Source organism: Phoxinus phoxinus, assembly GCF_949152265.1.
Source record: "Phoxinus phoxinus genome assembly, chromosome: 16".
Taxonomy (NCBI): Eukaryota; Metazoa; Chordata; class Actinopteri; order Cypriniformes; family Leuciscidae; genus Phoxinus; species Phoxinus phoxinus.
Genome location: NC_136891.1, coordinates 14,493,905 through 14,517,903, shown reverse-complemented (window position 1 = coordinate 14,517,903; position 23,999 = coordinate 14,493,905). Strand labels below are relative to the sequence as shown.

The 23,999-nt window shown below is 36.3% G+C and overlaps 1 protein-coding gene across 1 annotated transcript in view; it reads right to left on the bottom strand.

Annotated features, from left to right (window-relative positions):
- Positions 1-23,999, bottom strand: part of rngtt (RNA guanylyltransferase and 5'-phosphatase) — a 121,384-nt gene that overhangs the window by 56,224 nt on the left and 41,161 nt on the right. Inside the window, exon 11 of the mRNA XM_079639079.1 lies at positions 8,673-8,837. Within this exon, the coding sequence (XP_079495205.1) occupies positions 8,673-8,837 (165 nt within the window). The remainder of the gene's footprint in view (positions 1-8,672; positions 8,838-23,999) is intronic.

Sequence of the window (23,999 nt, the reverse complement as noted above, 5' to 3'; positions counted from 1 at the left end):
CTTTCTTTCTTCTCTTCCTTTTTGTTTCTTTATTTGTTCTTTCTGTATGATTTGGGTAGCACTTTATTTTACAGTCCCATTTCATATGTCCCTGGCCAAATAAAGTCTCTGTCAGGCAAATGCTTGAGAGTCTATGATTGGATCATTGTTGCAGTGATTATGATGTTTGGCATCCGTTTTTCTAACCCTTAATCGATGGAGTGTGTAGCTTTTTATTTTCTAAACAACCATGGAAATAACCATCAAGAGGTGCATCAATATTTGGTGAAGATCTTGTGTTGTGAAAGCAAGAGTCCAGCGCTCTGTAAAGTCTCCTCCAGCACATCATGAAGACTTTCACTGAGTCTCAGATCTGGACTCAGAGGAGCATCAGTTCATGTGTGGAAATGATTCTTCATGATCCTCACAACCGTTATTTCACAATCTGAGCTGGATGAATCTTGATATTGTCATCCTGGAATATGATCATGATGTGTTTCATACATGGGTGTTTAAGAAATGAAAAGCTCCATCAATTATTGTTAGAAGAACTGATGCCAAACATGATAGAAACATAATAATCACAGCAATAATGATCCAGTCAGAGACTCTTAAGCATTTGCCCATTTAAACCCTAACAGTGACTTTTTTATTCTTTCTTTTTTGGCCAGGCAGTGTATATACTTATTGTAGTAGTTACAATAACTGGGTAATGACCAGGTACTAGTCCTAAATCCACCAGTTAACATCTCCTTAACTTGTGTAGTTACCTTCTGTTACTCAGTGCTTTCTTAAGTACACTGACAGTGCAAGTACTGTAAAATAAAGTGCTACCATGATTGTTTCTCTCGTTCATTCTCTTCCTTTCATCTCTTTCATTTTGAAATTTTTTTTTCTGTTGTTCGCTGTTATTGTCATTTTTTTTTTTTTTTTGTTCTCTCGCTTTCATTTTGATTCTTTTATCATACATTTCTGAACCCTTTCCAAGGTCTGGTCTATTCTGTTTGTTCTTTCTCTTTTGTTCATTTTATTTTCTCTCATTAATTCCTTATTTTTCAGTAAACTTGTTTCATTTAATCCCTTTTTTGGTCTCACTTATTCTTTCGTTCTCATTCTCATGTTTCATTTGATCATTTGTTCTCTTTCATTCCTTCTTTTTTTCTTGTTATTTTTTTTTCCTTTTTGTAATCGTTTCATTTCTCTTTTGTTCATTTTGGTCTCGTTCATTATTTTCTTGCTTTTCATTATTGTTATTTTGTTTTGTTCTCTTCATTTTATCTTTTGTTTATCGTTTCATTGCTTAGTTTTCATTTGTGTTATTTTTCATGTACTTTCTTATTGTTCTTTTGTAATTTAAATTTTTTTTAAATTGTTATTTGTTTGTTCTTTCTTTTGTTATTTAGTTTCTATTTCATTTCATTTCGTTATTGTTTGTTATGGTTAGAATTTGTTATTTTGTTCTTTCCTTGTTTGTTTCTTTCAATCAACCCTTTAGACCAACTAGCAGGAGTACAAACCAGAATTGAAGCTATAATTGTAGGTCACCCAATTAAAAGTTAGTCATTTTCCAAATAGATGTATGAAATAATTTAATAAACAATAATAATAATAATAAATGTCTTATCACACTATAACTTTATTGATTTTGTTAAAAGAATGATTAAATCCAAGATCCCATGGCCGATTTCCCAGTTTTTCCTCTCCCTATAGGTGCATATCAACAGGTTGTCTTATATGAATTGTTAAATATAATTCAGCAGTTTCTGGTAGTCCCGTCTTTACGACGGTTGTAAAATATGAGATAGTAAGATTTGTGCATTGGTGGAGTTAAATTTGTAAACGGCGAAGCAAATATCAGCTGATATTTTTAAAAGCCTATTGGATATCCAAATTGCATTGCTGCAAGAAACGCAGTCCAGCAATGAATCCTTTACTGTGAACTGACAGAGACACTTGATTATGATGAGACCATTTCAACCGCAAGTCCCGCCGTCTCAGACTAATATTGCAGGAGAACATGTAAAGGTACAAACATGTTTCTCACTGTTTATAGTTAAAAAAGTAAACATTAATTCATATAATCTTCAGACATACTTAAAAATAAAATAGGAAGAGCGCTTTTATTGTGTTTGTCATGCACTGTAAAAAAAACAACAATATGATCATTAAGTTATATGTTTTTACATTACTTTAACTCATTAAAATAATTTTAATTTTCTTTCATAAGTTATACAAGATTGAACTTGATTTTTGAAGTCAGTTTTAATATTGACAGTGAAATGACTTTTACAGCCAATTTGATTATATCTCATTTAAAGCAGCAACCGAACTTACGTTTTTAAGTTGAAATAAGTGGACCTTTTTTAGTGTAATAAATTTATAGGTTGTTGCTCTTTGCTGTTTTGAAACTTTGACCTTGAAACTGTGCGTTATATTTGTTCTTGGTAATTTGGCGTGCAGTTTTCGTAGTCTACGCTTTGCCCACCCTGTTTTATGAAGGCCCACCACCTTAAATATTTTTGGCCTCACCCCTGATACAAACAATGCAATAACTTTAGTGGACAACTGACCGTTCGCGAAGACCTGCCCCCCTTAGTTACTGTCGGTCGCTATGTCCGACAAGCTACGCCGCTCTCACACACACACACCATGTTCTCACACAGTGAAAAACACATTGTGGAGCAGAGAGGAGACTGACAACACACTGACAGACAGGACAGACCAGGTTACTTTTCGGTTACTTTTTATATTAAACATATTAAACAAAGTCTCACCTTTCAAATTTGGTCCTTTTTTAAAATAAATTTAAACAATAAATACCGTTTTGTGGCACTTTAATGTGTAGAGCATCAGTTAAAGCTGCTCGTGAACCGATCATCTCTTCCTTCTAGTTTATTTATAGCATCAAATAAACATGAATGAACATAAGGAATGTTGTTTTTAACTGCGGAAAGGCGTCAGTACACTCCGTTTTTCAAGTTCAAATCCTCCCATGTTAATCTACTAACTCTTCTGACTGCTTTGTCGGACAAAATGGCGGATGGTGAAGTATGATTGGTCAGATCATCTGTCAATCATGCTCTCTGCGAAGGGTCAATTGTGACAATCATGTGTTTAACAACAGCAGTAGCCAATTGTGTGAAGGGTTTGATGGACCACTAAAACTATAGGAGGCATCTTTTTACTCAATAAATATATTCATTATTTTTATAGATATAAATACACAATACTATATATAGCAACATTAAGCTGGACGTTAACTACAGTTAATTTAGTTACTTGAAGTACAAAGAGTAAAAAAAAAACGGTAACACTTTATTTGACAGTGCCCTTGTTACATGTACTTCGTAATAACAGTAAATTATGCATAATTAAATGCAACTAACCCTCAAACAAACCCTAATCCTACCCTAACCCTATAGTAAGTAGTACATGTTGTAAAATAATATTACTCAGTCCTTAAATATATAATTACACTGTAAAATTAAAGGCCAGTAAATTAATATGTTTTATTCTAAAAACATATGTAATTTTAAATAAATATCATTATTTGATGTTACACATTTCGTTTGATGTGTTTGAACGCCCCATCCATCCCAACCTTATAGAGGGCATCTTTAAATCATTAAATCAAAATGAACAGTGTACTTAAAGCTACTTCTTTCACAAGAAATGCCTCTCTCCTCGGATCTGCAACGGTCACCTTTCTGACAGTGCTTCATCAGTTTTTGAATTGTGTTTAAATGCCACATGAGTTTAATGGTTGAGAATAAAAATGACTTTTCTCTCAGGAGAATGTCAGAACAGAGGTAGGAAGAGCACGGTATAGTAGATGAACATCTATGAAATTAAAGAGGAATAATGGATGAAGGACAGAGAGAGAAAAAAGTGTCCGGATGTTGACAGGAAGGATTTGAAACCTTGACAGGATGATTGATAGGCCAGATCACGGTGACAGGATGCACATAAATATGCAATAATTATAACTCAATTAGTGACTGGATATTTGTGTCTAGCACACAGATGGGTTTTGCCGCACTAAATTGTATTTTTTATGGAAAAAGCATTGTTTGTGCTGGCAGGGCTTTAATGCCACATATACAATGGTGGAAAAATGTCAAAACCACACAAAGGCAAGCACTTGCGCTTGTCAGATAATCCTATAAATGTATGAGAAATACCATAAATCAATTCGCTAATGCACAAATAATTTGCAACCAAATGTAGGTAATTTAGTATCTGTAAGTGAATGTACAATTAAACGTAGAGCTGTTTAGAGACCTCTCAAGCTTTCAAAACAGTGAGCATTTCATATCTTCATCATGTATTCATATCATACTGACCACAGAGGATTATTAATAACACACGGTATTAGGGAAGGGAAGAAGTGACTTCGATGATGGAGGCTTCATATCTGAGGGAGTGAACGAATGAACTCCCAGACAAAAGCTCTTTGATCCGGAGCGTATACGCAGTAGAGATGCCGCTCTGCGCCGATCACTGATGGGAATCTTCCTCGATTTTCCATTTCTTATCCGCACATCATACGGCCGCGGACTCCAACAATGACACTCTCTCAGTTCTCAACAGCCTGTCATTATGACTTCATCCCGAAAGACTTCATCTTCAGATCAGACCCCGAACAAGACAAAGCCGAGACACACACACACACACATCCAGCAAGTGTTCGGGGCGCAGAGGAACCAGACGTATTCATGGTGAACAATGAACAGAGAATGAAATGTGGCCACAGAGCGGCTACTGCGATCATTTGCAGGACGTTTCTCATGTTAATTTCACAGAAAATGATCCACTTATCCCTCACACACATGAGCAGAAGCGCTCGGGTAATTGCCTGATGTTCCTGATATTGAACTGTAAGGCTTTTGTGAGAGAGCAGGAAAAAGGCCTTTTTGTGGGGTTCATATCAGTGCATTACAGTACATGGCCCTGACATGCATGCTATTTTGTTTTACATATCATTTGATATCAATATTTATCACAATATTAATTTCACACCATTAACTGGGAAGATAGTCCACATGTTTGTTGGACCTCGAGAATGAATATAACCATGCACATAATATTTTTTTTCTTGATGGTTTCCCCTCGGATCAGTTTAGTAAATCTCACTTATTTGTATTATATATATTATTAACGTCAGCTAGGAAGATAATCACTGTGAACTGGATGAAGGTGCATGAACCTACTGTGACAGAATGGACACAAACACTGACACAGTGCAGATTTGCAGTTGAAATCAGACTTTTTTTCCGACAATAAGTGGGCACTTATTGAAACATATTTGCTCTAAGGAAGAGAATGTTCTGGTGTGTGGTGTATTTACTGAAGTGCTGTCAAGGACTTTTGTATTTATTTTAACCTTGTATTTTTTCTTTTTTTTCATTCTTTTTTTTCCCACTTTGTTTAATATTTATTTATGCGTTTAGTTTTCATTATTAATGATATAAGTAAATGTTGTGTAACTTTTTTTTTTTTTTAAGTTCAATAAATACAGTTAAAAAAAGAGAATGAATATAACCATAAGTTATTTGTTTACACGCAAACTCCACAGAATAAGTTACCTGGTAACACTTTACAACACGGGCGCACTAATATGTATTAATTCATGCTTAAAGGATTAGTTCACTTTTAAAGTGAAAATTCTGTCATCATATACTCACCCTTAAGTTGTTTTAATCCTTTGTGTTCAGCAGAGGAAAGAAATTCATACAGGTTTGAAACAACTTAAGGGTGAGTATATGATGACAGAATTTTCACTTTAAAAGTGAACTAATCCTTTAACTAATGCACAGATAATCATGTGTTAATGTATTACTCATGAAGAACTAAACCATTAATTAATGATTACTGCATCAGCAACTAATTCAGATTCTATATGGTTAATATATTAAGTAATTTATGAATTGTTATTCATTACATTTATCATAATGTATTAATTTCTTAATAACATATTTTATTAACTAAAAGTGTAAATTAATGCGTTAATTACCACAATTGGTCAAAGCAATGTACTTCAACTTCCAGTTGTCTGCTTTAATGAATCATTGATGATTTGCAAATGTATCATTAAGTTATGACTTTACTTGTTGAGGCACATGACTATTAACTAATTGTTAAGTTATATGCCATTTATGGGTTTTGACAGTTTGCACATGCAGTGAATGTAATGTCAGAGAATGTGTTTGAAGGATGAGTAAGTTGGGCTGCACACAAATATCAGCACACCAGAATCTGAACTCCTGACCGCTGTTATTTAAACTGGACGAGACCAGCTGTCTACACTGGACATGACAGACCATTTGTCCTTCGTAACAGAACATGCAAGAGCTCGGAGTAGCCTACGTCAGAAATATAATGTGGCATCGGTTTAGCATTAAACGCATTAAACTCTCGTTTACAAAGACATGAAACTCACCGAGTGGTCAGGGGTGTTCACTGATAGCGAAAGAAACCGCAAATTCTCGGGACAGCAGCATGTGTCCAAATTTTAATCTTAACCATTTTATTTCATCAGAAACGATCTGAAAACAGGGCTTTAAGTGTAAAATACCAAACTTGTCCTTTAAATCTGAAATTATTCAATTTTTTTGTTGCATTCTGTGCTTTATAATTTAATACAAATGTATCATCAAAAATGGTGTCTAAAGAAATGAATTCATAAAACTTCAACAATGCAATCAGTCTTTTACATGTACACTGCAAAAACCCTTCAAAGCTGTAAATAAAAAAGATTATTGGAGTGCATTTTACAAGAAAGTAGTCACTCTTGCTACTTCAAAATTGAACAATTAATTCAATGTGTTATGTGGCGTTTATTTGAATTGATTTGAAATTTACAAGCAATTATTATTATTACTTTGAGAAGAACAATTTATTGCACAGTAATATATTTCTTTCATTTTCTGTGTATCTGGCAGTTTTTCTCAAATGAAATGGTGAAATGCTGGTGAAGTAGCTCTGCAGATGAAAATGGGGTCTAAAGAAATGAATTCATAAAACTTCAACAATGCAAATCAGTCTTTTAAAATGTAATTGCATTTATTTTGGCAAATAAGTTGCTGCACAACAGAACATGAATACTGCCAAAACTGACTTTTCAAAGTGGTAAAGAAAAAAAGAGTAATCCATTTTCAGTCTTTCCACTTCAAAATTTAACATTTAATTCAATGTGTTATGTGGCGTTTATTTGAATATAATTGTGAAATTTACAAGCAATTATTATTATTGCAGACTTTTTAGGTGACATGCACCTGATCGTCTAGATATTGTATCGAAAAGTTTATTATTAAAGTTGTGGATTTATTTTACGTTAAATATCGATCGTTTATCAGCCAGCTCTCGTATAGGGGACAGACAGACGGTGTGTTAGATGAGCTGAATCTTTTCTCCTGGGCAATGAGGGTGGAAATGGAAATAGTTTGAACTAGAAATAGCCACAGTTATATGTGCCAATTAAAGTTGAATTCAAAACCAGACCCAGATCAATAACAGACCCCCTAAAGACCATCAACAGACCTAGTCTCCTAAAAGCCTACATCCAGAACCAGACAAAGAGCTGTCGGTCCGAGAACGAGGATGGACGTTTTAAGAAACGGGCACAATACGGATTATATTGCAGTTTGTTGTCAATTGTCTGCAACTTGAGAGCTGTCTGTCTGGTGAATGTCCCAGACAGACTAACGTTTGAAGGGAATATTGTCTTTAGTACATTGGCAATAGTCCTGCCAGAAGAACCTACCCATTACACCAGTGGAATAACCAGAAGAGCGATTCAAACTGTAACACCCTGTCCTAACCAGACGCGATGCGATGAGATCCAGCGACAAATAATTTGTAGTTACATAAGTAGCTACATAAATCAAATTCACAAATATTACACCATTTAAACATTATTCAAATACATAGGCTACTGAGTTACTAAAACAATCTTTGTCAAATAATACATTTGTTTGTTCACAGTTTGAACGTTCTTGTTTCCATTTGTTTAATTTCAAGATATGAGGTGAATTATCCATTGCTGCTTTTACAGCTACAAAGCTGGAGCACTAACTTAAATGATATTCAAAGTCACTGTTTATGTGTTTTATTTAATGTTAAAAACGTGTAATACGTTTTTAACATTAAATAAACCACATAAACAGTACCTGAGATTATCATTCCCACACTTTGTGTTTGTTGTTCCAGCGTGACCTCGCAGAAAAATAGAAACCGTTTCTAAAATAGAATTGTTGCGTCGCCGTCGCGGCTGGTTAGGACAAAACCTCTGATTAACATGGAAAAGAGGCATTTTATCACGCGGCGCGTGTAGTTAGGACACAGTGTAACAGGTGCTGCTATTCATTTTTTCTGAGCTGCGACCTTCAAAAGTTTCAGATAACTTCTGAAAGACCATCAGAGACGCTTTCATTGAACAATACCTCTGCACTGCACGGCTACAGTGCGTTTTACCTCACAAATGGATTTGAAGCCGCTTCACAGAGAATACGGTTTCACAAAGCGACTGTAGCAATGGAGAACTGCATGAGCTGTTCAGATAGGATGGTTGCTAGTTTAAAGAGGTCACTAATGTGAATAACCCCAGCACATTATAGTATGTGTGTTCAACCATGGACTCCTAAGTGGTCTTTACATGCCCTTTCACAACACTACACACACACGGCCATGAATACCTTGCGTGCAGCGTGGATGTCGAAGAAAGGCTTATTCCTGACGCTGAAGGGCTCGCTGGCTTTATCAATCTGTCCCAGCTTCATTTTCTCGAACCGTGGGGAGATGATCTCCTTCTCGATGCACAGCAGACGTCTGTTAAAGTCACACTGACCCACGGGCTGACCCTGAAAAACACATCACACAGTCACACACAAGCAACTACACAGATTCTACATGACTAGCTCCAAACTTAAAATACATACATAAGATGATTAATCCAGTTTGGCTTGTCCAGTTGTAATGTGCAATGCCAGAAGATAACAAGATGTAACCCCGATTTTACGTCAACGTGTCAGTTATTCAGCCTTGTGGTTGAATAACACTATTACTCATCTATATTAATAATATTTGACGACTTTTTTTTAAAAGGTATCTTTTTCTTATTATTCTTTTTTCACTTGGGTTTTCACAACCTTTTTACAGTTTTGTGTTTTTGTACCACACCTTTGAGATGTTCATGACACCTCGATTATAATTAGCAAACCTCTGTGTGTACTTCACAGTGTTGTTCATTACAGTGTGGCCCATGTTGGTTAATACTGAATAAGTCATGTGTAGTGTACATGTGGTTACGATGACAAATTTCAGGACGAGATGTTTTTGCAGCTTACATACATCATGTACTAAACAGGCATGTGACAATTGTCAAGTCTTAACTAGCCACGACCACGGAAAATAGCAAGTGACAGGACATGTTATTGATCTTTTAGATTATATTGCTGTTGAATTGCAGTAATTCTGCCCACAGTGAAATTTCATTGAGGATTCACACAAAAAATCATAGGAATAAAATGATTCTTAACAGCTATTTTCTAAATGACAAAAATATATAATGTATTTACAATAAATAGTTCTTAAGAATGTTCTATTCTTTTTTTCTCAAGAATAAGAATTCCAATTCTTCAAAATAATCTTCTAAAACCTCACCGGAATGACCTTCTAAAGTTAGGATAACCTCCAGCTTGTCTTAGGGCCGGTTCACACAGTGTCTTTGACAGCAAAAAATGTAAGGTGCGTTTTTTTTAAAAGTTGAACTTCTTTTAACTTGAGCGTCACATTTTTTGATTGCAGTGTCAAAAGATGGGATCGCAATGGTTAAAGACGTCCATCTAGTGTGAGTTTACATAAAAAAAAAACAATGGAAAAGTAGCGCAGTGGAATGAAAAAACTTGTTCTGTGTGAATGGCCGCTTAAATCCCCAAAGATAAAGAGTTGATTGAATTTATTGAGCATTACAATATAATACTAGCTAGATATAACACAGTACACATCACTATTACAAGTGAGGAGCACAAGTAATTTGACCAGTGTTGGTAACACATTACAAGTAACGCGAGTTACGTAATCAGATTACTTTTCCCAAGTAACTAGTAAAGTAACGCAATGTACAACATGTTACTTTTTCAAATAAGTTACTTTGTTTTCCCATGTATTGACTGACAGCTCTCCTGTCCCCATGTTGAGAGAAATCACGAGTAAGTGCAGAGGTGTTGTGTGCGCTGAGGAAACACGATGACTAAAATGTGAGTATCTTCAGTATCCCTCAAATGCAAACTCAGAATATTACGCAAACCATCAGCAATTAAGTATCTTAAAGAATACAAATATACTTTATGCATTTAATCTCACTTTATTAAGTATTTGCTGCTGACCTTCGATGATCCAGTTCAACCATACTAATAATCAAAAGTAACTTTAAATAAACATCACATTCGTGTTTCATTTTTTAGTTTTTATTGCTTAAGTAAGTGTTGAACTTTCTTTTCCTGTGTCTGATTCACTTGTGAACGATGATCATTCATGATTATGCATGATGTGACTTATTGCTGAACTCGAAATTCAGTAACAACTCCACAAAAAGTATTGTTATTAATGTTTTAATTGTTACAGTGTAATTTTGAGCAGCGCTTGGCACACAGGAGAGTATGAGCACAGGACAACTAGAGAGGCAAGCAACTCTCGTCAGAAAGCTGAGGTGCAAATGGTGTGCACACTTATTATGGTTTAATAATCTGATGGCAGCTCAAAAAGACAGTCATTGAGGTGTTTTTAATTGAGTTGATCAGCGAGTCTTTGGCAAAAATGCAACCAGATCATCACCAAGACATGTAATTTTCTTTAAAAAAATGTTCTTATGAAAATATTTGAGAACTTCTAAAGAATTTGTTCTAGAATTGCACTTCTTACAAACTATTGAGAATTTATTTTAAAGTTCCCCTGTGGTAAAAATCAAGTTTTTAATGCTGTTTATATGTCTATGTGGTGTTTTTAATGTGCTTTAATACAAACCATGTGCAAATTCATAAGTCAACACCATTGCTGAGTATTTTCTCCTTAAAACTGCAGTGAACCAAAGACAGTCTCAAAAACACGGTTTGAAATCGCCCTGGTTCTCTACGTAACGTCACAAACCTTGTGATCAATCAGGTGAACAATCAGATCATTAACTGCAGATTAACTGAGTGAGTGGAGGAGGGATAGCATTCAAGCTATTGTAAGGCATGTACATTTGGGCTAATTTGCATATTTATGGTTCTTACACGAGTTACATTCAAGATATTTTAAGACATGAAGAATTTTTTTTCACTCGAAAAAAAAAGTTTAAATATGTAATTTTGGTGATCAAAGATGAGCTTTATGGGATCAAATTATTGACTACAGGGAAATGTCTTAACTTCTTAAGATTTTCAATGAATCCAGCCACAGGCACAAGCTATGTTTCCATCCACCAATTTTTATGTGCAATAAAAATAAAAAATGGATGGAAACACCAAGATCCACATGAGTTCTAAAATATGTGCATAATAAATGTGCTCGATTGAGGTGGATCATTTTTGTATCTGATAAGAAGCATCTCAAATGTTGGTTTGGCGGTTCTGAAACGCCTGAGTCAGAGTCCGCATTGAGAATGATTTGGTTTAATTCCTCCCGCGTCTCTCACGGTTGTGTTCCCAAACACCAGCATCCTAACGCAAGAGATCATGACAGCGTTTGTTACGGTTAGTCTGCCGCTCTGGGATACTTTTCATTTGAAAAAAAAAAAGCCACAGTTTCTTCCCCAAATGCAGCAACTTCCATTTTTATTACATATTTTGAGCCAATTTCTCTTGCACATGGGATGGAAACTGTGCTTTATTTGCAAATGTTTTATGCAATAGTCCAATTTTACGCACAAGTTACATTCGTAACTTTGAACAACACTTCACATGGCATTTTCACTGTCAGCGTGGACAAACAAATGACAATGATGTTCAGAAACCTACAAATCCACTGATTTCAAAAGTGGCAAACTTTTGTGTCAACAGACTCTGATATAGGCATTAGTTGACCAATGACAATTTCACAGTTCGGGATCACAATTTGCTGTATTCCCACTTGGTTTCAAAATGACCTGTCACTGTACAAACCCTCACAACGGATTTTCCCCCATTTCGTTACATGAAACTCAAATGTCAAACTGTCTTAAGTGTGTAGGTCTCCGGGTGAACTGGGGATCTTAAGCGTTATGTCTACACTCAGTGCACAAAAACCTTGTATTTGAAAAGATCAGGGGAAATTGGATTTATCTTGATATGTTCCCTTCAAGTGCGATCAGGGAACGTGTTGAAGGAACAGACGGCGTGTGTATCCGTGCATCAGGAGCTCTGGATATAATCCACCTCTCTCTCTTCCCATCACGACTGAGCCAGCCGTCTCCATGGAAACATCTCCACATAGCGCTCTCCGGTCTCGGACACATCGCAGCGCTCCGATGGGATCCCATCCACGTCACCGCGACCGAACCTCGTCACTTAACGCCGCAGAAAAGGCTGAGGCTCGGATAATGAAATGGATTTGAAGCGATCTATAGAAGACACGTCCAGTGGAAGCGCACATCAGACCAGTTCCCGATCCTGAACTGGCACCTCACGCCATAAGAACAGTTTCTTCCCTTCTGCTACTGACCTCTTTAACACGGCCTGGAGCTCTCACTGACACTGACTTTAAACTATAAACTCTTAGCTCATTGCTATATTTGCATATTTGCACCATTGCCTTAAAGGTATCCCATATGTATTTTTGTGCTCTTATATCCTGTACCCTATATGTTGCATGTTGATGCACCTTCCTGCCAAAGTAAATTCCTTGTATGTACAAACATTCAGGGCTGATTCTGATTCTGATCCTGAACCCACTCATCCTGGTGTAGACTCGTGTATTACACACGGACAACACTCAAATCTCTTTAGGAAGCTTCTCTTGGGTCACTTTGTGATGGAAGGAGTGACTCATTTAACTCTGTATTTGATGCACGACAGACTGCATTTCCATATACGTGACCCTGGATCACAAAACCAGTCATAAGTCGCACAGGTACATTTGTGGCAATAGCCAACAATACATTGCATGGGTCAAAATGATAGATTTTTCTTTTATGCTAAAAATCATTAGGATATTAAGTGAAGATCATGCTAGATATTTTGTAAATTTCCAACGGTAAATATATAAAACATTTATTTTTGCAGCACAATCGCAAACATGAATGGAAAACTTTAAAGGCGATTTTCTCAATGTTTCGATTTTTTTGCACCCTCAGATTGCAGATTTTCCAATAGTTGTATCTCGGCCAAATATTACCCTAACCTAACAAACCATACATCAATGGAAAGCTTATTTATTCAGATATATTTAAATAAATTTTAAAAATGACCCATGTGACTGGTTTTGTGGTCCAGGGACACATGTCCTGCAAATTATGCGTTTATGTGCATGCATTAAAACATTAAAAGTGATGGTAACACTTTCGATGAAGCCCATGCTTATAATGAATTATAGTCCCATTTATACTATTCTATAAATATATATACTCATTAAGACATATACTGCATTATAAGAACAGTTATAGTTACATTTATGTTATTTGTATAATTCCTTATAAGTCATGCATTTGCTTTTTCAGTGTGTATGTTCATAATCCATTATACACTGACTTATAAATGATCAAATATAAAAACACCTGTTTGCTGTATCAATTATGTATCTAATGGGTAATGTTCGCATTAGAGGTAATGAATGGTAATTTTGATTTGTTAAAATCCATATCTCCTCAGCCATACGCATGGTATTGCTTATTAGCAGTCTGGAATTATAATAAAAAAATATTGTTGTAGTGTTTTGCTAGTATAAACATAAAAAATGATTTTTTTTTTCAACTATTTGTATTAATGATTTCTGTGTTTTGCCCATTATTTTATTACAGGAATTATTGTTCATTAGTTACATTTACAAGTAAACTTAAAAAGTATAATGAGAACATGTTCATGCTTTCTTAACATTTGCTTTAGGAAAATTACATCACTCTAACCTCTGCTAACCTCTATAAATGCATCATTGATGGCTTTATCACTCACAATAAGTATGTATAAGAACACAACACAGCTAATAATAACAATATATTCACTTATTTGAGAGATATAAATCTGAATGACTAAAAAGTCATTGTAATTATAATAGAATAGCCATGCATATTGCATTTTATAATTAAATTCATGGAAACATACGACTGACTAATTCATACTTATAAATCAGTGTATAATGGATTATGAACATGCACATTGAAAAAGCAAATGCATGACATAAGTAATTATAAAAATATATATATATAAATGTAACTACAACTGTTCTTATAATGCAGTCTAGGTCTTAATGAGTCTTTATGAATAAGTATAAATGGAGCTATAATTCATTATAAGAAAGGTCTTCATAGAAAGTGATTTCTCCTCAATCTGTATTATGTCTCCCTTGTAATATGTGCCCACAAATATAAACATAAAGGTAGGTTTTTGGGGAAGAGATGAGAGGAGACGGACAGAGACGCCAAAGAATGAGATATAATTTAGCAGCAGATATCTTCCAAAACCAGCCACCATAAATTTCACATCTTATTTGCAATTTTCCAATTTCCCAGTTCCCCTATCACAGGAGCAGACACACCTGACTCTCCGCTGCAACTTTCAGACTCACACTGAGGAATAAACGCTCGTCCATATTTAAGACTCTCCAGACGTTCACATTCACATCAAAAAATAACGAAAGCTTCCATAAATCCAGGGCCTGACAGAATAATGGAAACATTATGAGAAAAAGCAATTTAACCCAATAATATTCAAAGGTGAATTATATTAGATAAGCAGAAATGTCAGCATTAAAGACAACCAGCACTTCCATTCCCATTTCCTCGTTTCCAATGACAATGTAAATTATTTAGTGACAAACAAACGTCGCACTGCAGTATTTGTTTACGAATAACATGCTTTTTGAGAACATATTGTAACATACAAATCATTAATACATCACAAGCTGTGATGTAATGATCAGAAAATTACATTTATAACAAATACTATTTTTAACAACAAATTCACATTGCCAAAAATTATTTTCTTGTATCCAGACAAAAGTAAAGTGACTGGAGTCACTCATCAGCATGACAGAAATACAAATGGTGTGTTTGTCAATTGCGTGTTGCATCAAGCGGTCTATGTTTTTCTGAATCAGTCTAAGCAGACTGGGTTATTGTCCATGTATATGGTGAAAATATTATCCACAGCCCTAGAAACCAATGCTAGAGCTTCCTTGTTACGAAAACTTGGAGTCGATTTTCTGCCCCAGTGGAAATTTGTGGAATGGCCTCAGATTGGGAATTGGCTTAATGTCAGCAGAAGAAAAAATGGCAGGTGCATTGGTTACAAAAAGATACTAATTTAAAAGGTCATGACAATATATGGTAAATGTGTCAAACTGAGGTTAAAGGGGTGGTATAATGCCCTTTTCACAATATGTAAAATAAGTCTTTGAGGTCCCCAGAGTGTGTATGTGAAGTTTCAGCTCAAAATACCCCACAGATATTTTTATATAGCATGTTAAAAGGTTAACATTTTGAGGGTGAGCAAAACCACACCGTTTTGTGTTTGTTCCTTTAAATGCAAATGAGCTGCAGCTCCAATGCACTAGTCTCGCGTAGCCAGACCTTCAGACTGACGGCTGAAGGTCTGGAATTCATAGCAGCTTTCTTTGGCCAAGGCCCCAAGGCCCGTTTGACCGACATGTCAAACCACCAATTACAGTTCGTTTCGTTCAGCGTCACGTTTCGGGGCGTGGAAATGTCCCCACAACAACAGACCGGCGTGCAACAAGTCTCCACTAAGTGCCTCAAACAAAACTCCTGGACATCTCTTAAAGAGTCTATGCCGTGAACCTCGCATACTTTCTACGTTTAGCTGATCTTGATAAATGCTCATTGTCACTCATGTAAACACAACAGTTTTTCTTCCGCAATCACACGTCTGCGCTGTTTCCCGGCGGACCGAAAATAAACGCGACACTCGCGCCCCCCGGAAATCCGATAAAATTTTTTGCACTGAATTGACATGCACTGAAAATTTCAAAAACTTTTAGCCTTTTATGTTCAAACCGGATACAGACAATGATGGAGACTCAAGAAGAAGTGACAACATGTAGAAGCAGCAGGACATTTCTGAATGGTTAGTTGATGAATTTGTGTAGCTTGTGTAGTTATCTTCAAGTCATTGATTAGCATATTCGGTCTTTATAGAGACAGAATATGACCGGGGGCGGGGTTTCTGTAAATTCTAGGGTTGGTGATGTCACTAACCCTAGAGGAATGTCGTGTAGTCCCTATCAGCCGTTTGTTGTAGTCCTTAAAAAGCAATTTATGTAAAAGAAAATACCTCCCTTTGCTTTGAACTTTGAGTGTCGTAACTTTGCAGATGTTGTTTATGCTCAAACAGCAACATCACATACTAACTAAAGTTAGAAAAGTGAAATCATAAAGTTTAAAGTTCACCTACAGGGATGGGACGGATTCTTACCAGAGATCTGCTAAACGTCCAAAATAAAGCCTACATAAGTGAGTCAACATCTCCGTGAACCATGACTCTGTGGCAAAAACACCAAGCCTTGAGCTCCACAAAGCCAGAATCTGCAGCCGGCTGTGGAAAACACACAGACCTGTATCCTGGTGAGTGTGGAGAAATCACTGGATGTCTTCAAGCCATCAGATCTGCCGTCTTTATCTCTCCTGAAAGCCTGTGCATTGACTTGATATTCTGTATCTTTATGTTATTACACGATATTCTGGTGTATATGTCGTTCAGTGTGCTAAATGTGTTTTTGAACAAATATTCAAAGGACGTGTCACTGGAATGGCCATGTGACGGTGGATCTGCCAGATCTGAGAGAATGAGCGCGGCTCTGACTCACGCTGGGTTGGTCTGTTGGGCGTCTGGCCAGAGCTCTGAAGAGCCATATTGAGCATTTGGTTAAATCCAACCATGACACACACAACCGACAAGAGAAAACATTTTATTTCCCAAACTAGGAGAATTAACAGTAGATGTTAACAAATGTTAACTTAAAGGGGGGGTACAATGGTGTTTCATGTATTCAGAGTTGTTTACAGTGTTAAAGAGATGGATTCTCATGCTAATAATGGCCAAAGTTTGAAAAGTTATTTTGAACGAATAACAGAGAATTTCTGTGCTGAAAATCATACTTCCGGATTGCAACACGTTTCGGCTGGTTTTTTTCTATCGTAGATCTAATGACGTAGACCAGAGTGGAACTCCTTATATGAGCATTGCTCTCGGAAAAGCGGGTTCACGCACACGTCGACCAGAGGAGAGAAAGACCGCGCTCATCGGCGCATACTCGCATAGACATCATATATCTCTATATAATATCTATGCATCGACGCGCTACTACCGGAAATCATCAGCAGCAGCGATAAATAGGAATGGTTGATGTCAAGAATGTCTCCAAAAAAGTGTGTTTTGGGATCTGAGGGAAAGTTTACCTTGTTCAGCTTCCCAAAGAACCCAGTGTTACTGGAACAGTGGATGCAGTTTGTATTTCCGGGACAGCAAAGGAGTGTGGCAAGTGCGGTTTTGTGTTCTGGTCATTTCAGTGACGAATGTTTTATTAACAAGGCCGAGGTCGTTGCTGGATTTGCAAACCAAATACTATATATATATATAGTAATATGACCTACCGCACCACGATCGATAATAAGCAAACCTTCCCGGGCGCTCCCGCTTGACTCTATAGCTCCGCCCACGCCCAGAATCAAGGACCTCGGCTTTTTCCGGTTAGAATCGGAAAGCTGTATTTTTATTTTATAAATATGATGTAACTAAAGACTTTTTGGAGATATGAAGGACGCACTATTACTCTATAGGTACTCAAGATTAACATGAGATTGACTGAAACTAAGTATTTTACCCCCCCTTTAAAGTCCCCCTGTGGTGAAAATACAGCTTTTATTGTTGTTTATATGTCTATGTGGTGTTTTTAATGTGCTTTAAGACACACCATGTGTACATTCATAAGTCCACACCATTGCTGAGTGTTTGCACCAAATCTGCAGTGAGCCAAAGACGACACAAACTACCTTGTAACCAATCAGATCAACGTGTGATCGTCAACCAGTGGATCTCTGAGCTGAGTGAGTGAGTGGAGACGGGGCTCATTTGCATATTCATAGAACTGCGTATACTAAATGAGGCAACGGTGTAGAGTTACATTCAAGCTATTTTAAGGCATGACAAAAACAATTAAAGAAAAAAAAACGTTAAAAAAAAAATTTGGTGATCAAATATGAGTTTTAAGAGATAAAATTACCACATTACAAAAGTGACCACAGGGGGACTTTAAAGAAAACAGTGGTGCTTTTCAATGACACGACTAGGGCATTTCTATGTGGTTACTGAGGTGTTGTTGGATGTTTACTGCACTAGATCTTTATGCTGTTCTGCTTTCTGGATATGGCCGAAGCACCTCCTCCAGTGTCTGAAGTCTAGGCTTTTCTCCACCCATGCTACAATCTGGCAGGAGAAAAATAAGTCTAATCACTTGGAAAAGTTACAGCACAAAACTCTCATCAAACGCACAATTGAATGTGAGATTCACGTCCGCAGACCCAGTTCTACAGGCGTGCTTGAGGCAATAAAAAAGCAGTGTTTCAAAAAGCACTTATAAGCTATGGCAAAGCCGTTTTTGAGAAATATACATTATCTACAAATGACATACACTATCGTTCCAAAGTTTGGGGTTTGTATGTTTTTTTTTGTTTTATGGTTTTGAAAATAGTCTCTTTAAAGGTTTCTTTTTTTTTAAATAAAAAATACAGTAAAAATATTAGATTTTAATAATATAAAGTAACTGTTTTGTATTGTAATATATATATTTTGTAAAGTAATTTATTCCTGTGATCAAAGCTGAATTTTCAGCATGAACAGTCTTCATTGTCACATGATCCTTCAGATATCATCCTGATGTGACAATTTGAAACATCAAGAAACATTGTTATTATTATCGATGTTAAAAACAGTTGTTCAGCTTCATATTTTTGTTGAAACCATGATTCTTTGATGAAAATAATATTTAAAAGAACAACATTTATTTGAAACAGATTTTTTTGTAACAATGTAAAAGTATATTTATGGTCAATTTTGATAAAAATGATGTCCTTCCTGAATATTTATTTTCTCTATAAAAAATATACTGACCCAAACCTTGAATAGAAGTGTATATAGCCACTCTTTTTTTATATATATATACGGTAGTTCTATCACAGTTTAATATTTTTGCTGACTAAAATATTACTTTCTTAAAAATGTGGGATATATATATATATAACTATGACTAGAAAAACAAATCTGTGAACATGTTAACACTGGTCCTGTTTCAAAAATAAAGCTGCTGCTTCCTTCAATAAAGTATTTGCATTTGTCGTTACACCAAACCCACATCAACATGGTCAAACCCTTTATAATATGTTCCAATGTTTTGGCATAATTGTTCAAAATGACAATAATTGATGTATTAAGAGCTGACCCTCCTCCTACACTAGTGCAATATTTACAGATACTTTTCGTGCTACATTCATATGTGGTTTGAAATCCTATTCAAATTGAATTTCTGGAAATCAGTTTCAGTCTGACCACTCTGATTGGATTTGGTGTGGTTTGTGTGACTCTCATCATTACCATAGAAACCAATGCAGATATTTCAGAAAATAAAAGAGCGCCTTGGGACACACAAATTGGATACACAAATATTCGGATTTGGACTGATAGTGTAAACATTGCCTTTGTGTGTCTCCCTCACCCAACACCTGATTCAGATCATCAGCTCTTTGGGAAATAGCTCCGTGAACTGAACGGACTGTGTCGGATAAGAGAGACAAACAAAATGTGCAAAGTGTTGGGGCACCAGGATTTACGAAAACCACGTAAATAATCAATACATTGAAATGGTTCATTTTGATTAGTTGTAAACAGCAGTCGGCAGCAGATGACATTATCTGATGATATCTTTGCAGAGCCAAGCAAACACATATATCAAACAGCCACACTTCTGACACAGCAGAGTCCATCTAATAGAGGAGCATTTTGCTGCAAACCATATACTGGGATCATCCACAGATGACCTTCTTCAATACATCTGAGGTGCAGAAGAACTGAAAGCCTAACAGAAACATCAAACTGTCTGCTATGTTAGTCTGCTGTGTCCTAGTTGAAGAGGAATTATGTTGTGAAATTTACATTCAGCACTAATTCCAGGGGCGTGTTTGCGCTGTTACTTCATTTGCATATTTCCTTTAGTGAACCAGGGGATAAAACAACTCCAACAGTGCGTGAAAATAACACTAACAGCAGGCACAATCCATCCAGGAGTGTAATAAGGAAAATAAAAGACAGGACTATTAGCTTTCATTTCTTCTACATCCCAGAGGCCACAAATCATCACTACAGAAATAGAAAGTAAGAACCGGTAGGAAACTTTAAGCCTAAATCATCAGGAAAACACAAATAGCTTACGTATTTTAAAATAAGTGCTGTTCTTCATTCAGTATTTCTGGGCCAGAGACTGCCAAACGAAGCAGAACCTCAGGGCCCCCACAGTGCAAGCTGACCGCTCGGCCCCTGGGAGCTCTGGTGCATTTACTGGTGCTGACGCATTGAGTGCGTTTACCACTCGAGACCCCACTAGTATTTACCCAAATCTCAAATGTGCCTCCCAAATCAGCTTTTTCCTCGGTTTCTTCTTCTAAAGCCCATCACTTATCATACAGTAGGATGAGGGGTGTTCAGTGCCATGTGGTGTGTTTGAAAGGCAAAGACGTTGTGTTTGAACACCAGAAACGAAAGTATCTCTGGGCTTTACAAGATTAGATGCCAGATGGCAAAACACGGCCGAAGCTGATGCTGTGTGTCTGCCTCGCTAGCTGTCTAATAAGATGCATCTCAATCTAAGATGGTGGAAGTGTTGAAAGATTCTAGTCCAGTCCAAACGCAAATAATAATCAGTTTACATGGAAAGAGTGTTTACATGATACTGTTTTCTTACAATGAGGACTAAACTAGCCATCATTGGATTTGATGTGTTAGATATATATATGACACTGGATCTTTTAGTTATTATATGTGGTTGAGGTGCTCAGTAATAGGGTGGGAATCACAGTGAACCTCACGATATGATACACGGCTCACGATACCGATAATACGACGATACAGCAGTTCTGCGATAATCAATATATTGCTAGACAATCCTAATCAAGGGTGCACATACCGTTTTGGACTGGTTTTCAAGGGAGCTACTGGAGATGCTGTTTTGTACTCACACTTTACACGCACGCTTATCCTAGAAGCTGTCATAAATGAACATTAATGACACAAACAACAGTAGGAATATTAGTCTGCTATCACTTTAAGACCAAATGCACAGACCGAATATACTGACACGCATCCGGTTTCTTTGTCAACTGTTCACTTATGACATAACCAGGGCTACAGACTGCGACTATAACTGTTCACAGTCTGGATATAAATATTAATTTGTGAGTTATATTTTTGGTGAGATCGGAAGTGGCGACAATTTAAATGTATATGTTATGATTAAAAATTTTGTGCCTTTTTACCTGCATGTTCTGTGACGAGTAGCCCATCACATCTTTTGTTGCGTTGAGACGACGCACAGCAAAGTTGCAGTACTAAAAAAACTAAAATTGTGCAAAAATTTGTACGGGGACAGCATATCAGGCTTTTTCAAAGAACTTATCCCTATTGAGCAACAACGCTGACGACTGTGCCAGCATGAGAGAGATAGAGACCGACGAGACGTGTCAATGAATGAACATGCAAGTACAGTAAGTGCTGGAATAACTGCAAGATAAACATGTCAGGTGTGTGGACGCAAACTAATTCTAGTTTCTCATTGATACTGATATGGATTCTTATTCTCAATATCTTTTCATCCTTGCCGTTTTCTGATATTGCCTGAACTTCAAATTATTTGTAGCGCAGCCATCCATAACCATGGTATGATTTGTACTTTGGACTTAACATGGGTACACCAAAGTTTAACGAAAAAATTTAATTAACCCCCATGGCATGTGAGTTTTTTTTTCTATGAGTGACCCATCAGAGACAGTTTCACATCTTCAGAAAAGCAAAACTCTGGATGGAATCCCAGTGTGGAATATTTTTCAATCTGATAAGAAGACATGATCATAAACTATGCTGGAAGCAAATGTACTGAATAAATCCCTCGATGCGCAACAACAACAAAACAACTCATGACTTTGCCTCAACAGAGGACGTGATTGGATAACTGGACTAACCAGCTGGACTAACCAATCGCATCACAGCATCTCAAATGTTGGTTTAGTGGCTCTGAAACGCCTGAGTCAAAGTCTGTCATGAGAATGATTTGGTTTAATTCCTCCCGCGTCTCTCACGATTGTGTTCTCAAACACCAGCATCCCAACGCAAGACATCATGACAGCGTTTACTGTGTTTCATCTGCCACTCTGAGACGCAACTCATTTATGATGGAGGAAAAAAAGAGCCTTGATTTTTTCAATGATTGCAGAAACTTCCATTTTTATTACAGATATTTTGTGCCAATTTCCCAGGAAGTGACGATTTTGTTCTCTTGAACACATGGGATGGAAACTGTGCTTTATTTGCAAATGTTTTATGAGATATTTCATATTTTAACATTCCAATTTTGCACATAAGTTAAATTTGCAAATTTGGTTGGAAACATAGCTAATATTGGAAAGTGTTGAAATACGCAGAACATGCTATAAAACCAATGAATGTGGATGACCTGGAGGATTTTGAGAGAAATCAGTGAGAAATTTAACCGTTCAGGACAAACAAAGGGACTCTTGAACAATCTATCAATCTATCATCTATCAAAAAATGTTGTGCACTTGATTAAGAATCTGGCATATGTATACTTTTGAACAGTCTTTTTTTATTATTATTCAGCTATAAAAGCCGCAACAGCAATCAGGGATAGTTTAGTAGCTTAATTCATCTGAATCTTGACCAGTTTAACAGTAGTTGTTTGAGCCCGACCAGAAAATCCATCAAATTCATTAGCAAGTGAACAAATTCTTACTTGTAATAAGATGAACAATTGGCTTCCAAAACCTGTAAAATGTAACCGGCTATCCATGTAAATAGCTTTAGCATGTTGTTGTTGTTTTTTGTACTGTAATTTACTCTAACTTTCCCTATTTAAATATTTTCCATCAATTCCACTATTGAAGTCTAGAATAACTGAAATAGTTTTTAAAGAAACCAATTTTTCAGGGTTGCATTAAACAGATTAAAATCATAGACTGATTACAAATGAATATATCAAATAAATTCTGTTCTTCAAAAAATTATCTTCCTCCTCTTGTGCTGCACATAAGCATTATTAACTGAGAAGATATTAAGCAGAACAGCACCAAATTAGCATATTTTAAGGGTGAGATGATGCAATGTTTTCTTAAGAGACCATAACAGGGAAAGATTTGATTAAAATAAATTTTTAAACATCAATAATCATTTTAATCATTATTACTAATGTCTTTGGCTGTATTGTTAAACAATTGAATGCTGCTACAGAAAACAGAAGTATCAATTTCCTTGATCCAGACTCTTGAGCCGTTCAATTTCCCCCCAAAATATTATTACAATTAAAAATAACTATAACATTTATTCCTGTGATCAAAGCTGAATTTTCAGTATCATTACTCCAGTCTTCAGTGTCACATGATCCTTCAGAAATCATTCTAATATGCTGATTTGATGCTCAAGAAACATGTATGGTTATTATCAGTGTTGAAAACAGCTGCATATATATTTTTAGTATTTTTTAAAAGACTTTTAGGCCATTAGCACACGGCTGCCATCACTCCACTGGCACAATGACAAACAGGCAATCATCGGAAG